This window comes from Hydractinia symbiolongicarpus, chromosome 2 (assembly GCF_029227915.1).
Source record: "Hydractinia symbiolongicarpus strain clone_291-10 chromosome 2, HSymV2.1, whole genome shotgun sequence".
In the NCBI taxonomy this organism is placed as follows: Eukaryota; Metazoa; Cnidaria; class Hydrozoa; order Anthoathecata; family Hydractiniidae; genus Hydractinia; species Hydractinia symbiolongicarpus.
The window spans coordinates 11,537,743-11,558,275 of NC_079876.1; the positions used below are offsets into that span (position 1 = coordinate 11,537,743).

Here is a 20,533-nt window from a genome sequence, read left to right on the forward strand (position 1 = left end):
ACCAACGAATCCAAGCTGCTAGCCATGAAACGAACCGAATCAATAAATCTCAATTGTATCTTTTTGACTTTAGTCTCCCCATTTTTGTCAATGTATTCACCAACCTTAACATCCGTTGAGACAGAGATATATTTCTCTTTATTTTCAGCGATGACGCTCATATTTTCTTTTCCATTCTGCTTCGCAAGCTCTTTGATAAATAGATGCGCATCATATCCGCTAAGATTATGAAAGACAACTGGAATATAATTAGGCACTTTGTATCGGATATTACATTCTCGATGAGCAGCTCCGCGAAACTTGCCAGTAAAATGACAGTGATCTCTAACCTTGATGTCATCTTTGTCATCAAATTCTTCCATGAAAATGTGGCATTTAGTGGCATTTTCATGGCTATCACGTTCTTCTTTTGTCAGAGGAGTCATTGTTGTCTTGGGAAACATGTTATACAACCTTTTCGCCTCAGAAACTATATGATTCACAAAGCGTAAAACACAGTCTTCACCGCGGTAAAGCGTCAGAGGGTCTGGAACTTTACCATGAGTATATTTGCTATAACAACAGAAACCTGTGGGAACATGTTTACCAACTTTCTCAGTGGATGATCCGCATTTTGTCTCTTCTTCAGGCAACTCTTTTGTGAAAGCTTCGAAATCAGCATACATTATGAAAGGTGCTTTGAGCTGATACTGACCCTTATTAAAATTAAGGCTGCTACTCTTTTCAGGGAGTTGAATCTTAGCAGCATCGTTATTCTTGCAATACTCAAAGTGCTCATCCCTATTTTGTTCGCTTGGAAAACCAGAGAGACAATTCAAGCAATAATGCTCTTTATGTTCATGCTTCGAGTTGGCCTTGCTCAGGACACCGCTCAAGTTCTTAACAGCGATATAATGTCTCTTATCCCCTTCACACAGTAAAAACAAAACAACCGTTTCTTTGCGATCAAGATGCTTCGACCTACGGCACATGTAGACACCTTCTACCCCGTCTTTTGTTAAAACGTGCACAGCGATATCGTGGTTCCTTCTCTCAAACAAATCTATTTTATTTAGCGCCATCGGGAAAGATAGACCATCCCAGTTATACTTATCATGCAAGGATTGAGATTCGTTCAGGATGATTATCGATCTTATCATGATTGAGAGCAGCGATAATAGCCCATCTGAAACATTCATCATCATCCTTGTTATGAGGGTTAATCACAGATCACTTTCCACTGAAACTGACAGGTAAAGGTAAATAAGAGCTACCTCTCGTTAATTTTAGCTTATGAAAGTCCACATGCATATGCAAGATTTTATCGATTGTGAATCCACTGTTGGGTAGCGCAGGGTTTTCAATCTGCTCGATTATCTTATTACGCATCCGATCGAAAACATCAGAAATGTCATCCTTGTTATGGATTATCTCCATATGGCTATTGAACGCTTTATCGACATAGATACTTTTATTGTCTTCCTCCCTTACCCATTTCACCCATAAGGTCGCCTGGGTCTTTTTCTGCTTGAGCACACCACTCATCAACCTCTTAACGATAGGTTGAACCTTTTTGAAAAAGACTTTGACGCTCTTCTTCCCATCGGAGTTTATCTTGAACCTTTTGTAGGAACCATCAAACGCTTCTTCAATAGAGGTATAGGGTTTTTCCTCTTCCACCTCTTTTTCTTCTTCCACCTCTTTCTCTCCACTACCCTTTTTATATAAACCCAGAACCTTATCCTTCAAGGTTCTGAAAGCTTTAGTTGTTTTCCCCTTTATAACTTTCGGTACATGATTTACTAGCCAGTCTCTCCATTCATTCAACTTACTTTTTACCTGAGGTCTAGTTTAAGCCATTTCTTGCTGCTCCAACAAATCCATATCTTGTTGGCTAAGAATAATTGTGACAGGTTTGACATTCCTCATCAGTCTCGGCGCTGGCACAGGTCTACTGGGTCTAGGCGCTGGCACAGGTCTAGTGGGTCTAGGCGCTGGCACAGGTCTAGTGGGTGATAATAATTCGATCAGCTCAGCCTTTCTGAGTCTTGAGTAGTCATGTAGGCCGCGTTCTCTAGCGAGAGCTCTTAATTCAACAACGGTATTTCGCGTTAATTCAAGAACAGTATTTTGAGAAGCCATAGTCTTGATATGTTTGTGATATACTATTACGAATAACTCTCTTTAAGATCTTTTTTTTCACTTTTCCACCGTCGGGTTTTGTTACTCGCATTAAGTAACAAACAAGCGAGGTCGGTTTATTTTTAGGAAGGCCTCTTTCTCTTGTCATCATAACGTTTGCTGTATCTGAGATATTTCTCTCTGTTGTTTTGAATCCAGTTCGAACTGTATCTATTCCATGCTTGTTTAGTATCAGGATCAAGAGTATAAGACGGATCCTAATCATTCTTTTCAAGCACATCAATCAATTTAGTTTTGTTCATTTGGTGAGGATATTTTATTTTTCGTGACGCACATAATTTTCGTAGCTCCTTAACTTTCATTGATTTGTAGTCTGATACGGGATTATCGCAATGTAATTCTGTTTTGTCAGACATCTTTATTCCTTACATATAAGGAATAAAAAACTTTTAAGGCACTTTTGTCGTACCACATCATAACAAAATGAGCTAAATAAAGGTGTGCATAAATAAAAAAATGTCAAACTCTAAACTTCAAGAGATTTACTATCAACCTCAAAATGTATGAAAAGGACAAAAGGCTGTTTAGAATTTAAGAGGATTCGGCCTCAGACTAAAGGAAATTAAGAAGTGGCTATCAAAACAAGCATTTTTGCAACTACATTTACCTGCTCCAAAACATGTTGAAAGACCTCATTATGAAGTTACTACTCCTAATGAATTACATCAATTCGATTTATTGTACATGCCTGGTGACATACTGTATGGTAATAAATATAAGTACATTTTGTCAGGAATCGATGCTGCTTCCAGATACAAAGTAGCCCGACCTTTGAGGACTAAGAAAGCCAAAGAGGTTGCCGCTATGATTGAAGACATCTACAAGGCTGGACCATTAACTTATCCGAAAACTTTCCAATGTGATAACGGTTCAGAATTCAAAGCAGATGTATCAAAATTGTTGGAGAAGCATAAGGTTGAAATTAAAAGAGCGACTACAAAATATAAGCATACCCACACAGCTTTTGTTGAGGCGTTGAACAAAGTACTTGCCGAAAATTTATTCAAAATACAAGATGCTCAAGAACTGAATGATTCGGAAAAGGTATCATCTACATGGGTTAGGCATTTGTATAAACTGATTGATAGGCTAAACGATACAAAGACGCAGATGATTGGTATGAAACCAAAAGATGCTAATATAATGAAAGAGGTGCCTCTTGCTAAACGAGAGAATTATCCACTTGAAGTAGAATTACCTCAAGATGGCTTGTATAGATATTTACTACAACCGGGTGAAGAGCATGATGATGGGCGGAGACGAGCAACCGATAGAATATGGTCAAAACACATATATAGATTGCGTGAGGTAATAGTGCAATCTGGTAACCATGTAATGTACTATGTTCAGGACGGACCTAGACGAGCTTTTGTAAAAGAGGAATTGGTGTTAATACCTGAAGATACAGAATTACCTCCTGATTATGTGCAAGGTTGGTGAAAAAGGGGACGATACATAAAAAGTATCTTTATTTGTTTCTAGTAAAGATGATTGTGATTTTGTCTTGCAGGGTTTAGCGCCACATAATGTCATAATTAAAAAACTGTCTTTCGTGATTCTTTTGAGAATGCTCGAGACCTTTTGATCTGACAAAGGCTTCCCTAGAGTCCCAATCATAATCTTTTAATTCAACGCAAAGTTTTGAGGGCAACCCCGTCCTGTATATATTTCCGTTTATGTCTCGGAGCTCTGCATACTTGGACACGGGTGTGGCTATCCTTCTCACAGATTTAACAAGGTAAATCACGTTTTCAGGTAGCTCTCTCCATGTTTTGTTCAAGTGTTTCAGCTGTTGGAAATTCCATTGTTTGTTTTGTTTATATGTTTACGATTATGTCTCTTTATACCACTTTCAAATATTAATTTTTCAAATAGCACATGAAATATATGAATGGTACACAGGCACACATTACAAACTTTGTTCTAGATTTAACGTCTTTTTTAGATTTTGAATTTCCGCCATTAAACTTTTCTCAATAAGTAAAATGGCAGACATTGACTTTGAACCTTTTGGAGACCATGGGAGGCCAGATGAGACAACAGATGAGACGCTTCCTCTCATACCACTGGAGACCGTACGAGTGTACAAATACATACATCAGGTGAAAAGGAAACATCATTCGGAGGTCTCAGTCTGAATACTAGAGTTTTGCAGAAAATGGTTGAAGGGCTGTATAATGAAATAGGAGAGAAGATTGGTCAGTCTACGGATGCGATTCACACTGATCTTTTTATATTGCGTGATGGGGAATTATACTACAAAGACAGTAGCAATCCATTGACAAAAAGAGGAGGAAAACTGCGAGCTATTGGTACTATAGCAGATATATTAGGTAAAGAAAGGCTGCGCAAATTAGGGTATGATATACCAGAAGGTGAGATTACAGCCCGACAATTTGTAGCTTTATTAAGAGCTAAAGATGAGTTACCTCCAACGTCTAAAAAAACAAATGCAACTGACACTGAGCTAGTTACAATTATTGAAAATATAAGTGATAGCACAGAACATCTGGTGAGCCAATCATCAATCGATCATGAAACAACCCGGACCGGTGATCTATTTGAATATCCTATGCGTGAATTGTTAGGATTAGATAAATCATTGAGAAATATACGAGGAAGTCTTCAAGATTCAGTTGCAAAAAAGGTTCAACTCGAACAGCATATTGATATAGAAAAAAAACAAGTTGGAAGAGATTGAAAACACACCAAATATGACCGAGGAACAACAAAATGAAGTCAAAAAAAGGTTGAAAGGTTTGCAACATGAGTTGAAAACTAGACAAGAGAGTATCGATAATTTCAAAGGTGAACTTAACAGTCAAATAACAAGCATCAAGGAGACGATTACTAAACTCCTTGACAAAGATACTACATTGAGTGAAAAGATACGAACACTATTCCGTGAACAAGGTATCACTGTTGTCAGCATATTAACAGCGTTTGGCATGGCTATTGGTGTCCTTGTGGAAGCTTTGCTACCTCGAGGTGGGGGGTCATCCGCCGATCACTCACAAAATCTTGACAAAGGTGATAATAAAAAGGACGGTGCAAAGGAATGGATAAAAAACAAGTTGGAGGCGTTGGGGTCCCTCTTGGAAAGGTTGGCGGGTAAGGCCGCTGTGGCTCTACCGGGTATATTAGGATCCATCGTGTCATGGATACTCAATCGAGCGAAAGAGGTGGTGGGTTGGTTGAGTCAAAACCTGTGGGCTTTGGTAGTTGGAATCGGAGGTCCGATATACACCTATCTCATGACAAGACGTTAATGCTCCTACTGCTTATATGTTACATGATACATGTAACATAGTTTTTGCTCCCCATGTTTATCTTTCAAAATACCACACAATTCCACCAGTTCCGATCATACTCAAAGTAATAAATGTTAATTCCCTTTCATGTTGATCAGGATCAACATGAAAGGCTCGGTGTATAAAAGTCGCTCAATACGGGCCCCCGTTGTAAAGGTTCAAGTTTATCTCCAAAAACTCTGCTATATTCGCGCATTGCATCGTTTAATTCTATGAATTTTGAATCGGCCTTCTTTTCAAGTCTGAGCTGCTTATTGATAAAATCAATTCTCTCTTGTCTTTTCTGTTGCCATAAAACCTGGGCTTTTTGTAATTGTTCTATGGCCAAATCATGACGCTTTCTTTCCTTATCAATTCTGTCTTTGGATAAGCTTGAAAAGAGATAGCTTGAGCCTGTAAAAGCCAAAGCGTTAGCTAAGGCCCCTCCCAACATCATTGCAATTGAAGCCATATTTAGATATTGATAGTTTCAGGTAAAATCTTCTGCTTAATTAAGTATTCCCTTGATATTTCACTAGCGGCAACAATAGCAACTAATTTTCCAGTATCTTCCAAATCAAACTTTTGAATTGAGGGAGGTGACATTTTTAACACCTTTTTTCCTAGAATCGAATAGCCGATGCGAATTTTTTTTCCGTACACGGTAGGCAGTATCATTGACCGTGGGCAGTATCATTTTAACCGTTGGCAGTATCTATTAATTTTTTCAATATTTTTCGGAAACCGGTCCTTTGACATGCTCAAGTGTTTGTACCGCAAATGCCCGTGGAAACTTTTGACTTGACCGAAAACAAAGAGAAATACAGAATATGAGTGTGGAATAACTTATTCGAAGCGAAAGTAGCTGGTAAGTACCATTAATCTTTATATACTAAGATAGATGCTTGTTTCTCAAAGATTATATAAGTTTTATTTTGATCGAGTTTTTCTCACTGTGATTACTTACAACATGTCAGAAGAGAATATTGATTTCAATGTTGGTGAGAGGTTTTTTCACACCATCGAATTCTACAGCATTTATACCAAGGTTGTTCTTATATGCGTAAAGACCCAAAATATAATCAACTTTTGAAACTTTGTTGTCTGTTTTAGCATCCAACGAGAAAACGAAAAGCAGCAAAATAAATGGCTTTCATTTGTTTTATCGCGAAACAGTGGTAAGTACAATCCCCTACTTTTGTGTCATGAGTCAACTCCGTATAAACAATGCTCACAGATTTTATCGAAACATTATTTCCTTCAGAACACCTTAATGAGTGAAGCGACTGTTGCGGATGATGCCCCGCCAGAACTGGCAGAGATGAGTAAAATTGGATCAGAAAGATGGAAGGCACTTGACGATGCTTCGAGAAAGGTGTGTCTGTGTTAAAAATAACACGTTCGTTTTAAGTTTTTTTTTTTAACTAATCACAAAATATACAATGTACAAGGCAAATATCATACAGTAAACGTTCAAATGTAGGAACACGTGAATAACAACCTCGTACTCAGAGTGAATAACAACCTCGTACTCAGATCTCTGTGACATATTATTTCAAATTATACACTAGATTAATTCAAATTTTACGTTTGATTCATCGTAGGAATGGAACAAGAAAGGGCAAAAGAAGCGAGAAGAAGATGACTGTGGTCAAACTGAGTCGTTGATTTGCGCAAAATGCAAGAAAACCTTCACGCGACAGAAGGAGTTCAACTATCACAGCAAGAATTGCGTACTATGTACTTGCGATATTTGTCAAAAGGAATTCAGCAACAAAATTTCTTTGAGAAAGCACAGGAAGATTCACGATAACATAATCACGTGCGCTCTATGTGAAAAGTCGTTCTCTTCACAACAAGCATTGAAGAGACATACCCATTCAGTACATGAAACACAAACTTATGCATGTGATGTTTGTACCAAAAAATTCTCGACTCATGGAAATCTGAAACGTCATGAGAAAATACATTCTAAGTAAAATTATTTGTTTACTGTTTACTGTCCTTTTTAATGGCTGGTCTCTTTACTTGCGGAGTTAAAAACTTTGTTTTAGAACCCATTGTTCGGCCGGCTTTTTTCGCAACGGGTTCGTTATTACTAACATTTTTAGTAAACGAATGACCTCGTTTCAAACTTGGTTCAACGTTGAACGGGTTCTTACGTTTCGTCATCCCTTTTTGAATAGCAACCTTGCTTCCGGAAATTGTGCTTCGTCTTTTAACAGCCTCTGGTTGAACTTTTATTTTCTTGCCAGTTCGACTTTTAGAATGAGTTTGGTTGGTAACTTTTTTACTGTAGTGAATATCACTTGCGAATGTGTGGAATGCAGAACAGAGTTTTGAAGTCTGAGTTTCGTACTTTGAAATTCTGTCACAAAACTTTGACACTCCTCGTAAAAAATCATTGTTATTGCGGTTTAACTCGATCATCCTCAATATTTTTTCGCTAGCTTCCGTGAACTCAGTTTGAATTTCTTGAAAGTTTACTGTTTCGACACTTCTACGCTCATCTAAATGGGAATATTCTGACATTGTTAAAATATGATAAACAGCTATGTGTTTCAAAATTTATTCGAAATATATTTCCACCATGGTCATACTCGTATAAAATTATAAATTAAGCTAGAAGGTTGAAAATGTTACCTGTTACATTTGAAGTGGATCCTTCATCCATCGGATCTTGTTGAATAGTATCGTGACTTTCGCTGTCGCTAAATATGGAAAAAAGACATTTTGAAATTATTACTGATTGATAATAAACAATCTTGTATTTAATGAAATAGACATTCTCAACATTTGAAGGTGCCAGGATAATGATGAAAGCTTACGAGTGAACGCTTTGACCAGAGCTTTCAGTCACATTTGTTCCAGCATCCAAATAATCACGCAACCCTTCATAATAAACATCAGGAAGCGATTCGCCTATTGCAATATACGAGCATTACTTCCTTTCTTCTGAACTGAGATATGGAATGAAATTTGCGCTTTTCAAATGTTGTCTCCAAGTTACGTATTGATGTTTGCATCCATCACTACCAACATCACACTCGCACAATCCGAGTTCCATGTCAACACAATAATGTACACTTGGATCAGTGAAACTGGGAACCAAGTAGATGTTGCTGCCGTTGCTTATGATATTCTCTGCAACTTCACGCAGAACAGGCTCTGGTGGAAGCTTATATCCAACACCTTCTCCTTTTTCTTTAGTCTTTCCTGAATATAAAATGAAAGCGTAAAATCAAAAGTTTTTGTTGCAGTAAGACATGGGAAAAACGAGATGCACAGTTTAATTCAGTACCCCTAATAGACGTTTTTGGAAAATGAATCATTAATATTTGCCTACCCATGAATCTTCTACTGTATATGCCATCGAACCTTCCATTAGCAACACTCAAAAGCTTAGACTTGTAATGATCATTGAAATCTTTTGTAAGCTTCTCGAACAAACCATTTATATTTATCTGAAAAATTGAAATATTACTGAATGTTAATATTTTAACTATAGATCTCTGATATAAATACCAATAGGTGAACTTCGACTCAGCAGCTTTGACTCAAGGAAAAAAAGTTTGACCTCAGTAGAAATGTATTATTATTATGTACCTCCTTTGTTCTGTTTAAAATGTTATTTTTCAACACCAAAAATTGAGCTTCCACAAAATTATTTGTATTGTTTCCTCTTATGGTCATTTTTCTTCGATAGCACAAACACCACCTTTCTCTCATATCATAAACGTTTTCCAAATATGACGTCAATTGGGGATACTTCGGTCCAAAACTATCTAGAAGTTCATCGTACACTTCTTCCATCTCGGTTTCAAGTTCAGCATAAACTACTTTTCTGAATTTTGCCATAATAACTAAATGAAGATATATATGAGAAACTATAGAAACACTTTCAGATTTTTATTTAAGTATATTTAGAAACTATCGAAACATTCTTGAAACTTTATTGGAGGCTTCTTAGAAATAGTTAGAAATCATTGAAACATTTTTCGACATTTAAAATTTTTCAACATTTTAAATCTAACCTGGTCTATCATGTTGTGATACCCCATGTTTTTTATCGAAAAGCCACCTCCAAACTTGCTGCATTAGGTGAAAAATACATAACAATAAGCGTGACTTCGGCCAAACAGCATGTAAAGCGTCTTTCAACTCATCACAGTTGTCGGTCATAATGACACCGGGTCCATTCAATGGTCCTTTATCATAAAAGGCAACATCTAAATTTAGAAAAATTATTACTTTTTTACAAATGGAGATATTTAACATAGCATAAAATTTCTGACAAAATGGTATATGAAAAGATCTTCATTAGTCATCTAACAGTCAAAAGTCACAAAGAGGGTACAATCAAAGGTCATACTCAACTACCCCCAGCCCCCATAGTATATAGTTCTGACTGACATAACAGAACCACAAAAATGTAGCTGTATCAAACATACCAGGCAGTGTTGCTGAAAAGATTTCTAATGCTCTTGTTATTGTGTCTGTTGTTTCATCACTAGTGACAATGATTCCAAGAGGCAGTGCTCCAACAAAAGAGTGTGTTACCATGAGGAATACTCGGAGATTGTATTCTTCCATACCACCACTTGAATCAAGAAATACTAGTTCTCCAGAACTTCTGATCTAAATACAAATAAGAATCATATATTTTCATGCTCAATGTTGGACACTTTAAAAGAGAAATTTTGAAGACTAACCTTCTCGTGTACTCTTTTCATAAGTGGAGTAATGATTACCAGGATAAAGGGATCATTCTGTTCAGCATCAAATTTCTGAGCTTTTATTGAAATATCCGAATCTTTGAGAGTTTCTTGCTCAACCAAAGCTAAAAAATATAACAAAATTTCAAAATTTCACGAATATATACTATATATACGTTATCAAACTGACATCAACATTGAAAAATACATAAAATGTATCATTGAAATAACAAAAATAGAATATACGAAAGCATATAATGAACATACTATTCAACTTTTCAAACATTGTACTTGTGTTTTGTGTTCCATATTTTTTTCGATGATATTCTGTATATAAATAATTATAATCTGTGCGTCTGGGAAACACTGATCGGTCAGAGATGAACTTGTGAAAAGCTACTTCACTTTCATACGACTTTTTAGTTTTGGTCCAAATCTCTCGATAAGCTAACCCAGGAGTGAAGCCTCTTTCATATAGCTGAGTAATTTCAGCCACAACATCTGGCTTGATATCCTTAAAGGATAATGACTGTAGAGAATTTACTGGGTGATTATGAGTCCATTCCATTTCTAGCAAACAATTGTTATCACCTTCTTCTTTTTTATACTTCAGCACCAAGCTGAAGGGACAATCAGTGTTTTTGAATCTCTGACTGGGATTACATTTCATCTTCATTTTACTGTTCATTGTCGCTTGATACCGTGTGTTATGATGACATCTGAAGTATGTAAATTGCTTATACAGGCTTTTCTCACCAGTATATCTTGGTGTTAGCTTTCTCAACGTTTCATTTGTGTTGGATTGATAGCTTTTCACAAACTCTTCCTCAGAAGATATGGTACACTCAACAACAGCTTTAAATTTCTTGACTGATCCTTGTATATTACTAATCTTGAATTCGTTTTCATTAAAAGGAAGAATATCTGATACTACAGCTTTCAGTTCATCAGTGTTTTCAACATTTATAAAACGGGAACGAAACGATCTAAGTGTTGCAGACATTTTTCAAGTATTAGCTAGCAACTATAAAAATGAATGAATATTTTTAAGATATGTATAATCCGATATAACACACAGCAAGAATATAACAATACCAGCAACAGTGAGAAAATGAGTTGTAAACAAACTGTGTCTGTTATGTACAAAACTTCAGAAACAACAAGATGAGAGAGTTTTGAGTATGGAACCAAGAAGCTAGAAATATGTCAAAAGATGTTAACATAACTATTAAAATCGTCAACTGATATTGAATAGCTTCTGCGCTTTATATTCATTATAAGGTTACTCAGAAGACAAAATGTAAACACTATGTTCGTCCGCTCTGCACTGCTAAACTACCATCTTGATTTGATTTTTTCGGCTATTTCGGCATGATACTGCCAACGGTTAAAATGATACTGCCCACGGTCAATGATACTGCCTACCGTGTACGGAAAAAAAATTTGCATAGCCGATAGCGAAAACGCAGACGACCGATGCGTGATATAAATCGTTGACGATACTTTTCTTGTCCATGTTATTATACATTGTGAGATTATATATTGCAAGATTATCCTTTTATTTTAAATTTCTGCCGTTGATTTAATGCCTTCCGGTAATAAGACCGACACTGAGCGGTGCTAACAATTAGCCGAATTTATAATACAAATCGCATGTGAATCTTTGAAGGGCAGAGTTTAGGAAGGGGTCATTTTCTAGGTCATTGCTCAATGCATTTTGATTGTTTATTCCCAAGACCGCACAAGCCCCCATAGAATACATGTGAATGATTGATTGCCCTAAGGACTTCACCATCTGACCTGATAGTTTAGCTTCATAGATACTAAAATGTTTTTTTACCTCTTCATCTTTGAGCTTTTGAATTTGTTCTTCCGTGTACATTTTCCCTAAGTATAGCTTGCTATTTCCGGTCAACACACACTCAAGCAATTTTTGCTTTTTATCATCCTCGGGCGGTGGTGGAAATCCACCTGGAATATCATGTCCAATTAAATTATCGATTGCTGTTTCCGCCATTTTTATTAGGGAGAGGTATTTTTTAAAGCAAAAATAGCAAAACCACAGCAGGATGCTTAATAGCATGAAGTTGACATATTCTATCATTTTGTTATATCTGTTGTGATTTTCTTGTATCTGTGCTGTAATTTGCTGCGCAAAAGTTTGCTATCTTCTTGTAGACTTGTTGAAATTTTGCTGAAATTTGCTGCGCAGGAGCTTGCTATCTTCTTATGACTTTGTTACAAGAGTCTTGTAACAAAAAACGTCAACCTGCTCAGCAAATCACATACGTTCTTGGGTGTTCCATTCTCATGACTAAATGTGTGTATTTACTATCTTTTAGCCTTTCCTTAAGCGTCTGGATCTCTGATCGTGATTCAATGAAATCATTCTCTTCATGAATAGTTGCGAGATCTTGTCTGTTTTTTGGATACCACACATATAATATTTTAGCTTGCCGTTGTAAATTTTTAGGTATAGCTGTGTATGACTGTGTAAGTAACCATACTGAATGATTTCGATGTCTACCGCTAATTGCCAACTCGAGCAAAGGCTGTCTCTTTTTGTCCAATTTTTCATCAGCGATGATGTTATCAGTCAGAAATAAGGTTTTATATCCAGTACAGAAAAAGTCCATTTTCTTAATCCATTCATATAACATACCTTCCGGCTCAATTAAAATAACGAATTTACCAGTCCAAAACCATTTTTGTTCTCTGTATGTTTTATTCCATCTTAATGTTGGACATATAATCACAATGAAATCAAAGTGATCAAAGTATTCATTTTCTAATAATTTTACAACACGTTTAGATTTTCCACAACCTGTAGGACCATTGAATAATGCTGTGTGAGGCTCTTTTATGTAAAGTGTGTTACTTTGTTTCACCATTTTATTAATACAAGATAGACATAAATTCACCGTTTTGAATGTTTAATTGGGCGTCCATGATTAGATATATATAAGCGTTTAAGGAGCCTGCAGTTTCGGCGTTCTTTTCAATTTGTGAAGTGATTCCTTCACTTGCATTTTCAATACGTCGACCGGTCCCATGCAAAGCATTTTCATCTATGGTTCTGAAATCTAACCATAGAGCATATTTTTCTGTCAAGTAATCAGAGACTTTTATATCGTGTAATTGTAAATGTTTTTGGATTTCGTTGGCATTGTCATCCTTTGGTTTTCCTTCAGCAAAATACTTCCAAATTTCATTGTAATGTTCAAACGGCTGCATCCTTTGAGCAAAAAGTTGGTTAGGCTTACCTTCAACAATGACAGATTTTTTTAATTTTCGGATTGTAAAATTTACCGGTATCTCGTTTGTAGGCTTGTTCGACTTCAAAACCAATATACCCTTCAAAGATTTACAAGGGGTATTGAAGGACCAATTCCAAGTAGTGTCTGACTTGTTTACCCTAATTTTTCTGTGTCTCAAAAACGTATCGTAGAGTAAAGCCATGTTTTGGTATTCATATGAAATGAATCTGGCCAGGGTAGGTTGTGTCACAATTTCATATTCCAGAGATATGTTGGAGATTTTATATTTAGCGTCTGGGGCTACTTTTTGACCTGCAGCAGATGTTGGAGGATTAGAATAAATAACTCGGTTATAGTCGTTAAGTGTGATTTCGTAGCATAGCCTATTACCTAATCCAGCTTGATAATATGGGATCGTGCTATCTAACATTTCAAAATCGAGAGGAATGATAAACTTGTTTTTGTATGCATCAAGAATGGCTTTGTCTGAGACATCAGAGGTGTCTTTATCTGAAGCGTTGATCCTCAATTTCATACAGTTTTCTGTACACCCCTCATCGAAGATTATACCTTGTCTTATTGCATTTCTTTTTTCAGACTTGGTTAGCCATAAATCTCTGTAGCACCCAAAAAGATCAAAGTCATCACTGCTCAAAATCTCGCCACTCTCAAACTTGACAGCCAACTTTTTAACAATCGCTCTTCCAATATTAGAGACCAATGTTCTTTTTGTGTCGGCTTTTGACTCGAGTTCAATGTCAAAACTTAGTTTCGACGTTCCAGGGATAATAACATCATCACTACCCAAATTAGGAAACCTAACCAACAATAACTGGTTTTGATCAATCTCACTTGGATTGTTTGTGACAATTACTTTTTGACGTGAGCCTTTTACACCGCGAGCGATTCTAAGTTAACGTTCAGGATTTAACTTTTTTTCGTATTCCATGTTTTAATGTTTAGTTTGTTATTACTTTTATTTTATTTTACTTTACTCACTTTTATTTTACTTTTATTTTACTTTTATCTCAGTTAGCGAATGTAAAAAACAATGGTTGGTTCCAGACCATCCTTCATCGGATCACCATTTTGATCGGTGATTTTCAACGTAAGTGATTGAAAGATACCATTCTTGAGTTTTTTATATTGTAGGTTTCTCGGTTCAAAACGTGTGACATCGTCATACCCAGATAAATGATATGTGAGCAGGTCGTCACTAGGTCCACCATTTTTAAGATTGTTTGTATTGTCCAATTCATTCAGATGGAAATGGAGTTCTGTTATGTCGGCCAGCCTATTTGTTTTGATTACTCGAGGGTCTTTGATTAATGGGGTGAGGGTGACATTACCTGCTAAAAAGGCATTCAATTCCCTGCTCGTGTATTCCCGTCTAGGTATTAGTTTCTCTGCTTTCCCCCCACCAGCAGACGGAGTCAGATTCAAGGGTGCGGTTATTTCATACGTAACATTGTCTGCAAAAATCTCAACGACTTCAATTTCCTTAGACCCATCCAAGTTTTGGATGGGGTAAGACAAATAGATTGTCTTTTCACTATTTACGTCATTTATTGTGATATACATTCTTATATTAGAGAGTAGCATTATTTAAGGTAAAAAGAATGGATAGCATTTTTAAATACAATCCCAATGCGGCTTAAAAGCTAAATGGAGGACAAGACCTTCAGATATTGAATGGGAAAAATTTATACAAACAAACGATCGTTGTCTCTGGGGATGGTTCCTTCCCAATACTTTTACTAATTACGTAATGGTTCAAAACGAACAACGTATGAAAATTTGGCAAAAACAACCATTTAAATTATGGCAAACCCAACTCAATTTTGTCACTTGGTGTGCTTCAAGTGCTTGTGGAGTCGGTTCTGAACACCTGAAAGAGGGTCGCCCTATGATTAGATCAGTATATCGTTTTCATGTCTATTATCACATTAGACGAATCATTAAGCGCTTTCAGACACCTCTGCCTTTTGAAGATAGTTTTAATCAATATTACAATCCTTATTCAAACGAAGAATTTCTTAAAATCTGTAGTGAATATGGCGTCGATTCTGATCCTATGAAATACAGAGGTCAATATTTTTTCAGCTCGTATCAAAAAAGACGTAAAAACTATCCAACGCCAGGTCTGAGTTATTTTACGGACGACTCCGTTACGCGATGGAACATTGAAAAATCTGAGGGCTTTACAAAAATAGGTGTTGTAAAAATTTCAGACAGTGTCAGAGCATATGCTTATCTTGTTCTTAGTTCGCAGGCCTCAGCCCGTTCTTCTATCTTAGGTAATAATTCAAGCGCTTTGACAGCTCGAAGAGTTTTTATGAACAAATTTGAAGACATTGTTAACCGTAGATTTGATATTCAAGATGACATTAAACGTAATCAGGATACCTTAAATTACGCTTGAAGCAAAGTTGATTATTCAGTTGGACAGGGCATTTATATGTTACCCAGTGACATGAATCTCAAAATTAAAACAGGGGTGGTACGTTACAACAACAAGATTTTAATATCGGGTGAAAATCTGACGATTGGGATAAATCGAAAAGTCAATGCGACCGAAAAAACAGCTGAATCACATAAAAAGATTCCTGATAAAAAGATTCCCGATAAGCATATTCCTGATAAACATATTCCTGATAAACATATTACCGATAAGCATATTCCTGAGTCTTACCGCAAAGATACTACCGCGCATGAGGATGAGAAGATCGCTCTTGTGATGGCTATGACAATGGCCTTTGGCATATGGTATGCATTTCGATAGCTATTTGACAATTATCCATTCCTGAGGTGGGAATGGATTTTGTGTTTCCCCGACAGTATGAAGCATGATATTCACACCGTAAAAACAAATAAACTCGCTCTCAATGCAGATGATGACAAAAGAATCATCATTGATGGTATTACTACATACGCTAGGGGCCCTTATAGACACATAGAGGAATAGTATAGCATGGTATGGAGGGACACAGGGCTCGGGGGATATAGGACAACACGGTGGGATTTGGCGAGGATTTTTTTGCTATTTAGCGATTTAGCGAAATATCGTTAATTTAACGGACGTGCTCGATGATTTTGACGTAATTGTCCTAACATCGGAAGTTTTTGAGATGACCCGTCAAATTCAGCGGGCATTTGCAGGAAAATGATCGTCACACTTTTGTCCTAACATCGGCATTATCCTATCTTTGGTATTTAGGGGTAGTTTTGAGTAATTGCTAATATCTGAAGCTTTAAGAGGTATGGAACTAAATGTTTGGCATACAGGTGCCTAACAGATTATTATGAAACAAAATAAGTAACCATGCCCCGATGCGAAGAAGAGTTGTTACAAGAAAGCAGGAGGGCGGAATCTTTGTGAGAGAGTTGTGCATATTTGACCAGTGTGTTAGCTTTACAAGGACGTAAGTAAAAAATTCATTTTGGTTTTTCTTATCATTCTTGCACAATCCTACTTACAATAAAATAAAATAAAATAAAATAATATTTCCGTAAATTATTACTAGCAAGTAAAAATAAACAGTTTTCACATTTTTCTTCCGGTATACGGATTGTTAATCGTCGCAAAGCTTTAAATCGCAGTACTGCCATACAGTACCAGTTAATGTCGTAAAACACCATGGCCGTTCTTTCTGACCAAAAGGGTTGCGACAATGGTTGTGTCTTCCAAGCCCTTCTCTTTTCATTTTGCAAGTATAATTATGGGAGTGTGGATATTGATGGTGCCAAGCTTGGCACATAACTCCATGTTCTGTGTAGTCTAACTTACCTCTGTAATCACGACCTTTAGTTTTCTTGCTAACACACACTTTTTTGCTTTCCACACTTGGAATCTTGTTACATTTGTACATCGCTTTCATCTGGGCAAGGTCTATTAAGCTCAGATAAGATCTTTGCCCCATTTTTTTCGCGAACTTACGATATTTCCTTTTTGGCTTTATTGTTTTCCTTTCATTTTTCGAAAAAAAATACTTGCCATAATGTGTAATTGACTCAAAGTCATAAGCATAACCCATGCTGTCAACATATTCTTTAGACTCTGGTTCTAATCAGAAAAAGATTTATTTAGGGATGGAAAGATTTGAAACTGTTGATATTATTTTTTTCTCATTTACTCACATTCATTTGAGATTAAAAGAATCGCGTAAATATATTTTTAGCAGCATTACAGATAATTTTCAAATAGCGAAATTTTTAAATTTTTCTGTCGATCAAGTAGTAATCCTTTGGGTGCTCAATAATCAGCGACAATAAAAGTAGCGACCAGTGGAAAAAGTTACTAAACAAAAACAATTGCCTTGTTGACCATATAAGGAGATCTATGTATCTGAGAAAGCAACAAAAATTGATGTTATTTTCTTTTCTCCATTAAGTATTTTTTAAGAAACAACTTGGTCGCAAGAGTCTTTTTTTAGCTTTTAAATGTTAAAGTCTATGTCCTTAATCTTGCACTTTTTTCCTCGTAAAAATTTTTAACGCTGGTAAAATTGAACCGAATGCGCTAGTAAAATTTAGGCACTTGTTGAGAATTTAGTAAACAAAAATAATATATCATAACCTATTACCGAATTGTATTTTTTGACCGTCCATGATGTTTCTTTCCATGACTGTCACATATTTGTCGCGATCTGGTCTGCTCTGTTCATGCCAAAATCCAACAGCATGAGCGATCTCATGTAATATACTATCTTCGCAACCCTCGTCAGCATGTAGAATTTGTTGACCAGGAACTTTATCTTCACTCTCAACTCTTCCAATGTAAGACCAACACCCGCTACATCAAAGCATGGATAGCAGGTTTAAAATTAACTTCGTAATAGATAATATAAAAATGGAACTTTCATCAAAACCATATTTTAATTTCTTTTTACCTCGGAGGAAAGAAAATGTAAGGGAAAACTACTTCATTTCTGTATCCTTTTAATGTATTGCACATTCTATTATTTTTAATTTCAAACGAATCAGTTTGCGAGGTGCTTTTTAGCAAAACATTGACCAAGTTCTAAAATGTCCTTTAATGTGGACTTTCTTTATTCTGTAAAATCTCGTTCTGAGACATCACTGTCGATTAAAATTTGTATGGAAAATATACTGAAAATAAGTTCCAATTCCAGAAAGTTGTTTTGAAACGAGATATAAACTTTCTTCTTTTTGTTAGCAAAGGTCTGTAGCACGTTTGTTTGTTTGCTAATTATGCGTTTGTAATAACAACATAATTATACATCACAATAAAATTGCAAATTCTGTTTACAACTAATCATAAAAGTTACGCAAAAGTAATGATATATATAAAACAGGTATTTCTAGAGTATTTAAGTGTTTCAAGATAAATTTTGTGCGAGGATATTAATTAAACTTTTAAAGAAACATGCTCACAATAAAGTGATATTTTGTTACAGGTTGGACGTGTTTTATCTGTAGAAGATTAAACTCGTTCAACACAGATTAAAAGAGTTTAGGAGAAAGTAACAAACACATTTCATCAAAAAGTGTACTTTTTAGAAAGATGATTTTGAGGAAAAAAAAGCAAAACTGAATAAAAGCCCGATCAACTTTATTTTATTGCATAACATCTATATTATAATACCCGAATACATCTGTCTGTCTGTCACGCCAAAAGGTAGCTTAGCTGCGCAATAGCGAGAAGCACGCAATGCGGTATGAAAAGGACGGGCAAACCCGTGGATTTTCCACGGGCTAATGACCAGTTTAATTTAACACTTTAGCAGCAAACTTTTTCATTCAGAAGTTAACCAACCAGAGAATTCTGTAATTGTTTACTCAAAACCAATCATAACTACGGATTTCAATTTACGAATAATTTAATCACTCAACTGCCAAAATTTCAAATTAAGTTTCTATACAGTCATCTGCTAGAACCTCGCGCTGTATTTTAATAGAATCAAAAGAGTTCTTTTTCTTTCCCTATTCTTTCCTCTCCAATCCTCTAAAATATCTATAAAAACTGGTAAAACACGGTACATTCTTTACAAAATGTCAAAGGCACTTATTTTATGGGGGAAAACGGCTTAAAAGTGGGAGGCACTTGTTAGTTTATAAAGTTTGAATTACAAACAAAGAGATATAAAAAAGGATACTAGACAATAAAACAGAAGATGATTAAGAACTGGCTGGAATTCTCCGACCAGATTGTATAAATACATAAACACACAGCCGCTGAGCTAATATTATTATTAAGTCCTTAATAATAACATTAGCTCAGCGCCATTTAAAAAGTTTATTTTGTTTTCACCATTTAAAGTAGGTACATAAGTTAGTAAATGCTGTACATAAGGGAGTCTTTAAAAAGTTCCCTATATAAAAATAGGGCGTTTCAGATAGACAAGCACTCATTGAAGGATTCAGCATTTACTAACTTCCTGTGAGATTGTAAAACTTCCAACAAAGACAGAGAAATTAGGTTTTTCTTTTAAATTTTTTTGACAATAAAAATGTGACAACTTACCCTTTCTTTTCTCCTCTTGTGAAGAAGATATGAGGGACTGGTCCACCATGATACTTTTCCTTACTAATTCTTTCTTCCAATGTTTTATTATTTCTCAAGTTAATAAATTCTATACAGTTTTCCAATGCCGTTTTAATATGTTTTATTGCTTGTTTTATGATTCTCCTCATGTGTTTGGCTGAAATAAAATTTTATTGAATAGTTTAACATAACTTTTTTTTCATTGTTTACATTTTTAAAATGTCGTACTTACGCAATTTTTTTTGGTCAATTTTGTAGCAGATAGTGTTTTGTGTCCATAAGCCTGTTTTTCTTGCGGCCCTCTTCTGATTGATATCCATGATCCCTTTTTTCTGTTCTGAGGTTAACCTTCATCTAAAATGTTACAAAGAATTTTCAAATAATAATGAGGAAAATTTGTACGACAATTCGACTTTGAAATTTTCGAATAACATTAAAATTTCTAGTAATTGTTATGCGTGCTAGTCTAGATAGGAAAGACCACGCCCATTAACATCGTATCTCCCATATGTAATATTAATAAACTCTTTGTGTTATTCAAGTCAAACTTGTGTTATTTTATTTCTACAGCAACAGAAAGAAGTA

The 20,533-nt window shown here is 35.7% G+C and overlaps 4 protein-coding genes across 4 annotated transcripts; 1 reads left to right on the forward strand and 3 right to left on the reverse strand.

Annotated features, from left to right (window-relative positions):
* Positions 1-6,117: 6,117 nt before the first annotated feature.
* On the forward strand, positions 6,118-7,452 carry LOC130629414 (zinc finger protein 18-like). Its single transcript, XM_057442594.1, has 4 exons — positions 6,118-6,339; positions 6,585-6,649; positions 6,736-6,846; positions 7,076-7,452. Exons 3-4 carry the CDS (start codon positions 6,745-6,747, stop codon positions 7,448-7,450), a joined length of 477 nt encoding a protein of 158 aa, XP_057298577.1. The 5' UTR covers positions 6,118-6,339; positions 6,585-6,649; positions 6,736-6,744; the 3' UTR covers positions 7,451-7,452.
* Positions 7,453-7,456: 4 nt separating this feature from the next.
* On the reverse strand, positions 7,457-8,440 carry LOC130629413 (uncharacterized). The gene is made up of 3 exons (XM_057442593.1): positions 8,300-8,440; positions 8,115-8,182; positions 7,457-7,981 (listed from the first exon to the last, which is right to left on the reverse strand). The coding sequence occupies exons 2-3, from the start codon at positions 8,143-8,145 to the stop codon at positions 7,461-7,463; spliced, it is 552 nt and encodes a 183-aa protein (XP_057298576.1). The 5' UTR covers positions 8,146-8,182; positions 8,300-8,440; the 3' UTR covers positions 7,457-7,460.
* Positions 8,441-8,850: 410 nt separating this feature from the next.
* Positions 8,851-11,890, reverse strand: LOC130629412 (uncharacterized). The gene is made up of 5 exons (XM_057442592.1): positions 10,454-11,890; positions 10,184-10,311; positions 9,923-10,109; positions 9,506-9,700; positions 8,851-9,334 (listed from the first exon to the last, which is right to left on the reverse strand). The coding sequence occupies exons 1-5, from the start codon at positions 11,187-11,189 to the stop codon at positions 9,015-9,017; spliced, it is 1,566 nt and encodes a 521-aa protein (XP_057298575.1). The 5' UTR covers positions 11,190-11,890; the 3' UTR covers positions 8,851-9,014.
* A 4,768-nt stretch (positions 11,891-16,658) lies between these two features.
* On the reverse strand, positions 16,659-20,268 carry LOC130629767 (zinc metalloproteinase nas-36-like). The gene is made up of 7 exons (XM_057443106.1): positions 20,181-20,268; positions 19,928-20,105; positions 19,342-19,446; positions 18,684-18,714; positions 18,333-18,463; positions 18,027-18,235; positions 16,659-17,506 (listed from the first exon to the last, which is right to left on the reverse strand). Exons 1-7 carry the CDS (start codon positions 20,266-20,268, stop codon positions 17,016-17,018), a joined length of 1,233 nt encoding a protein of 410 aa, XP_057299089.1. The 3' UTR covers positions 16,659-17,015.
* Positions 20,269-20,533: the final 265 nt, after the last annotated feature.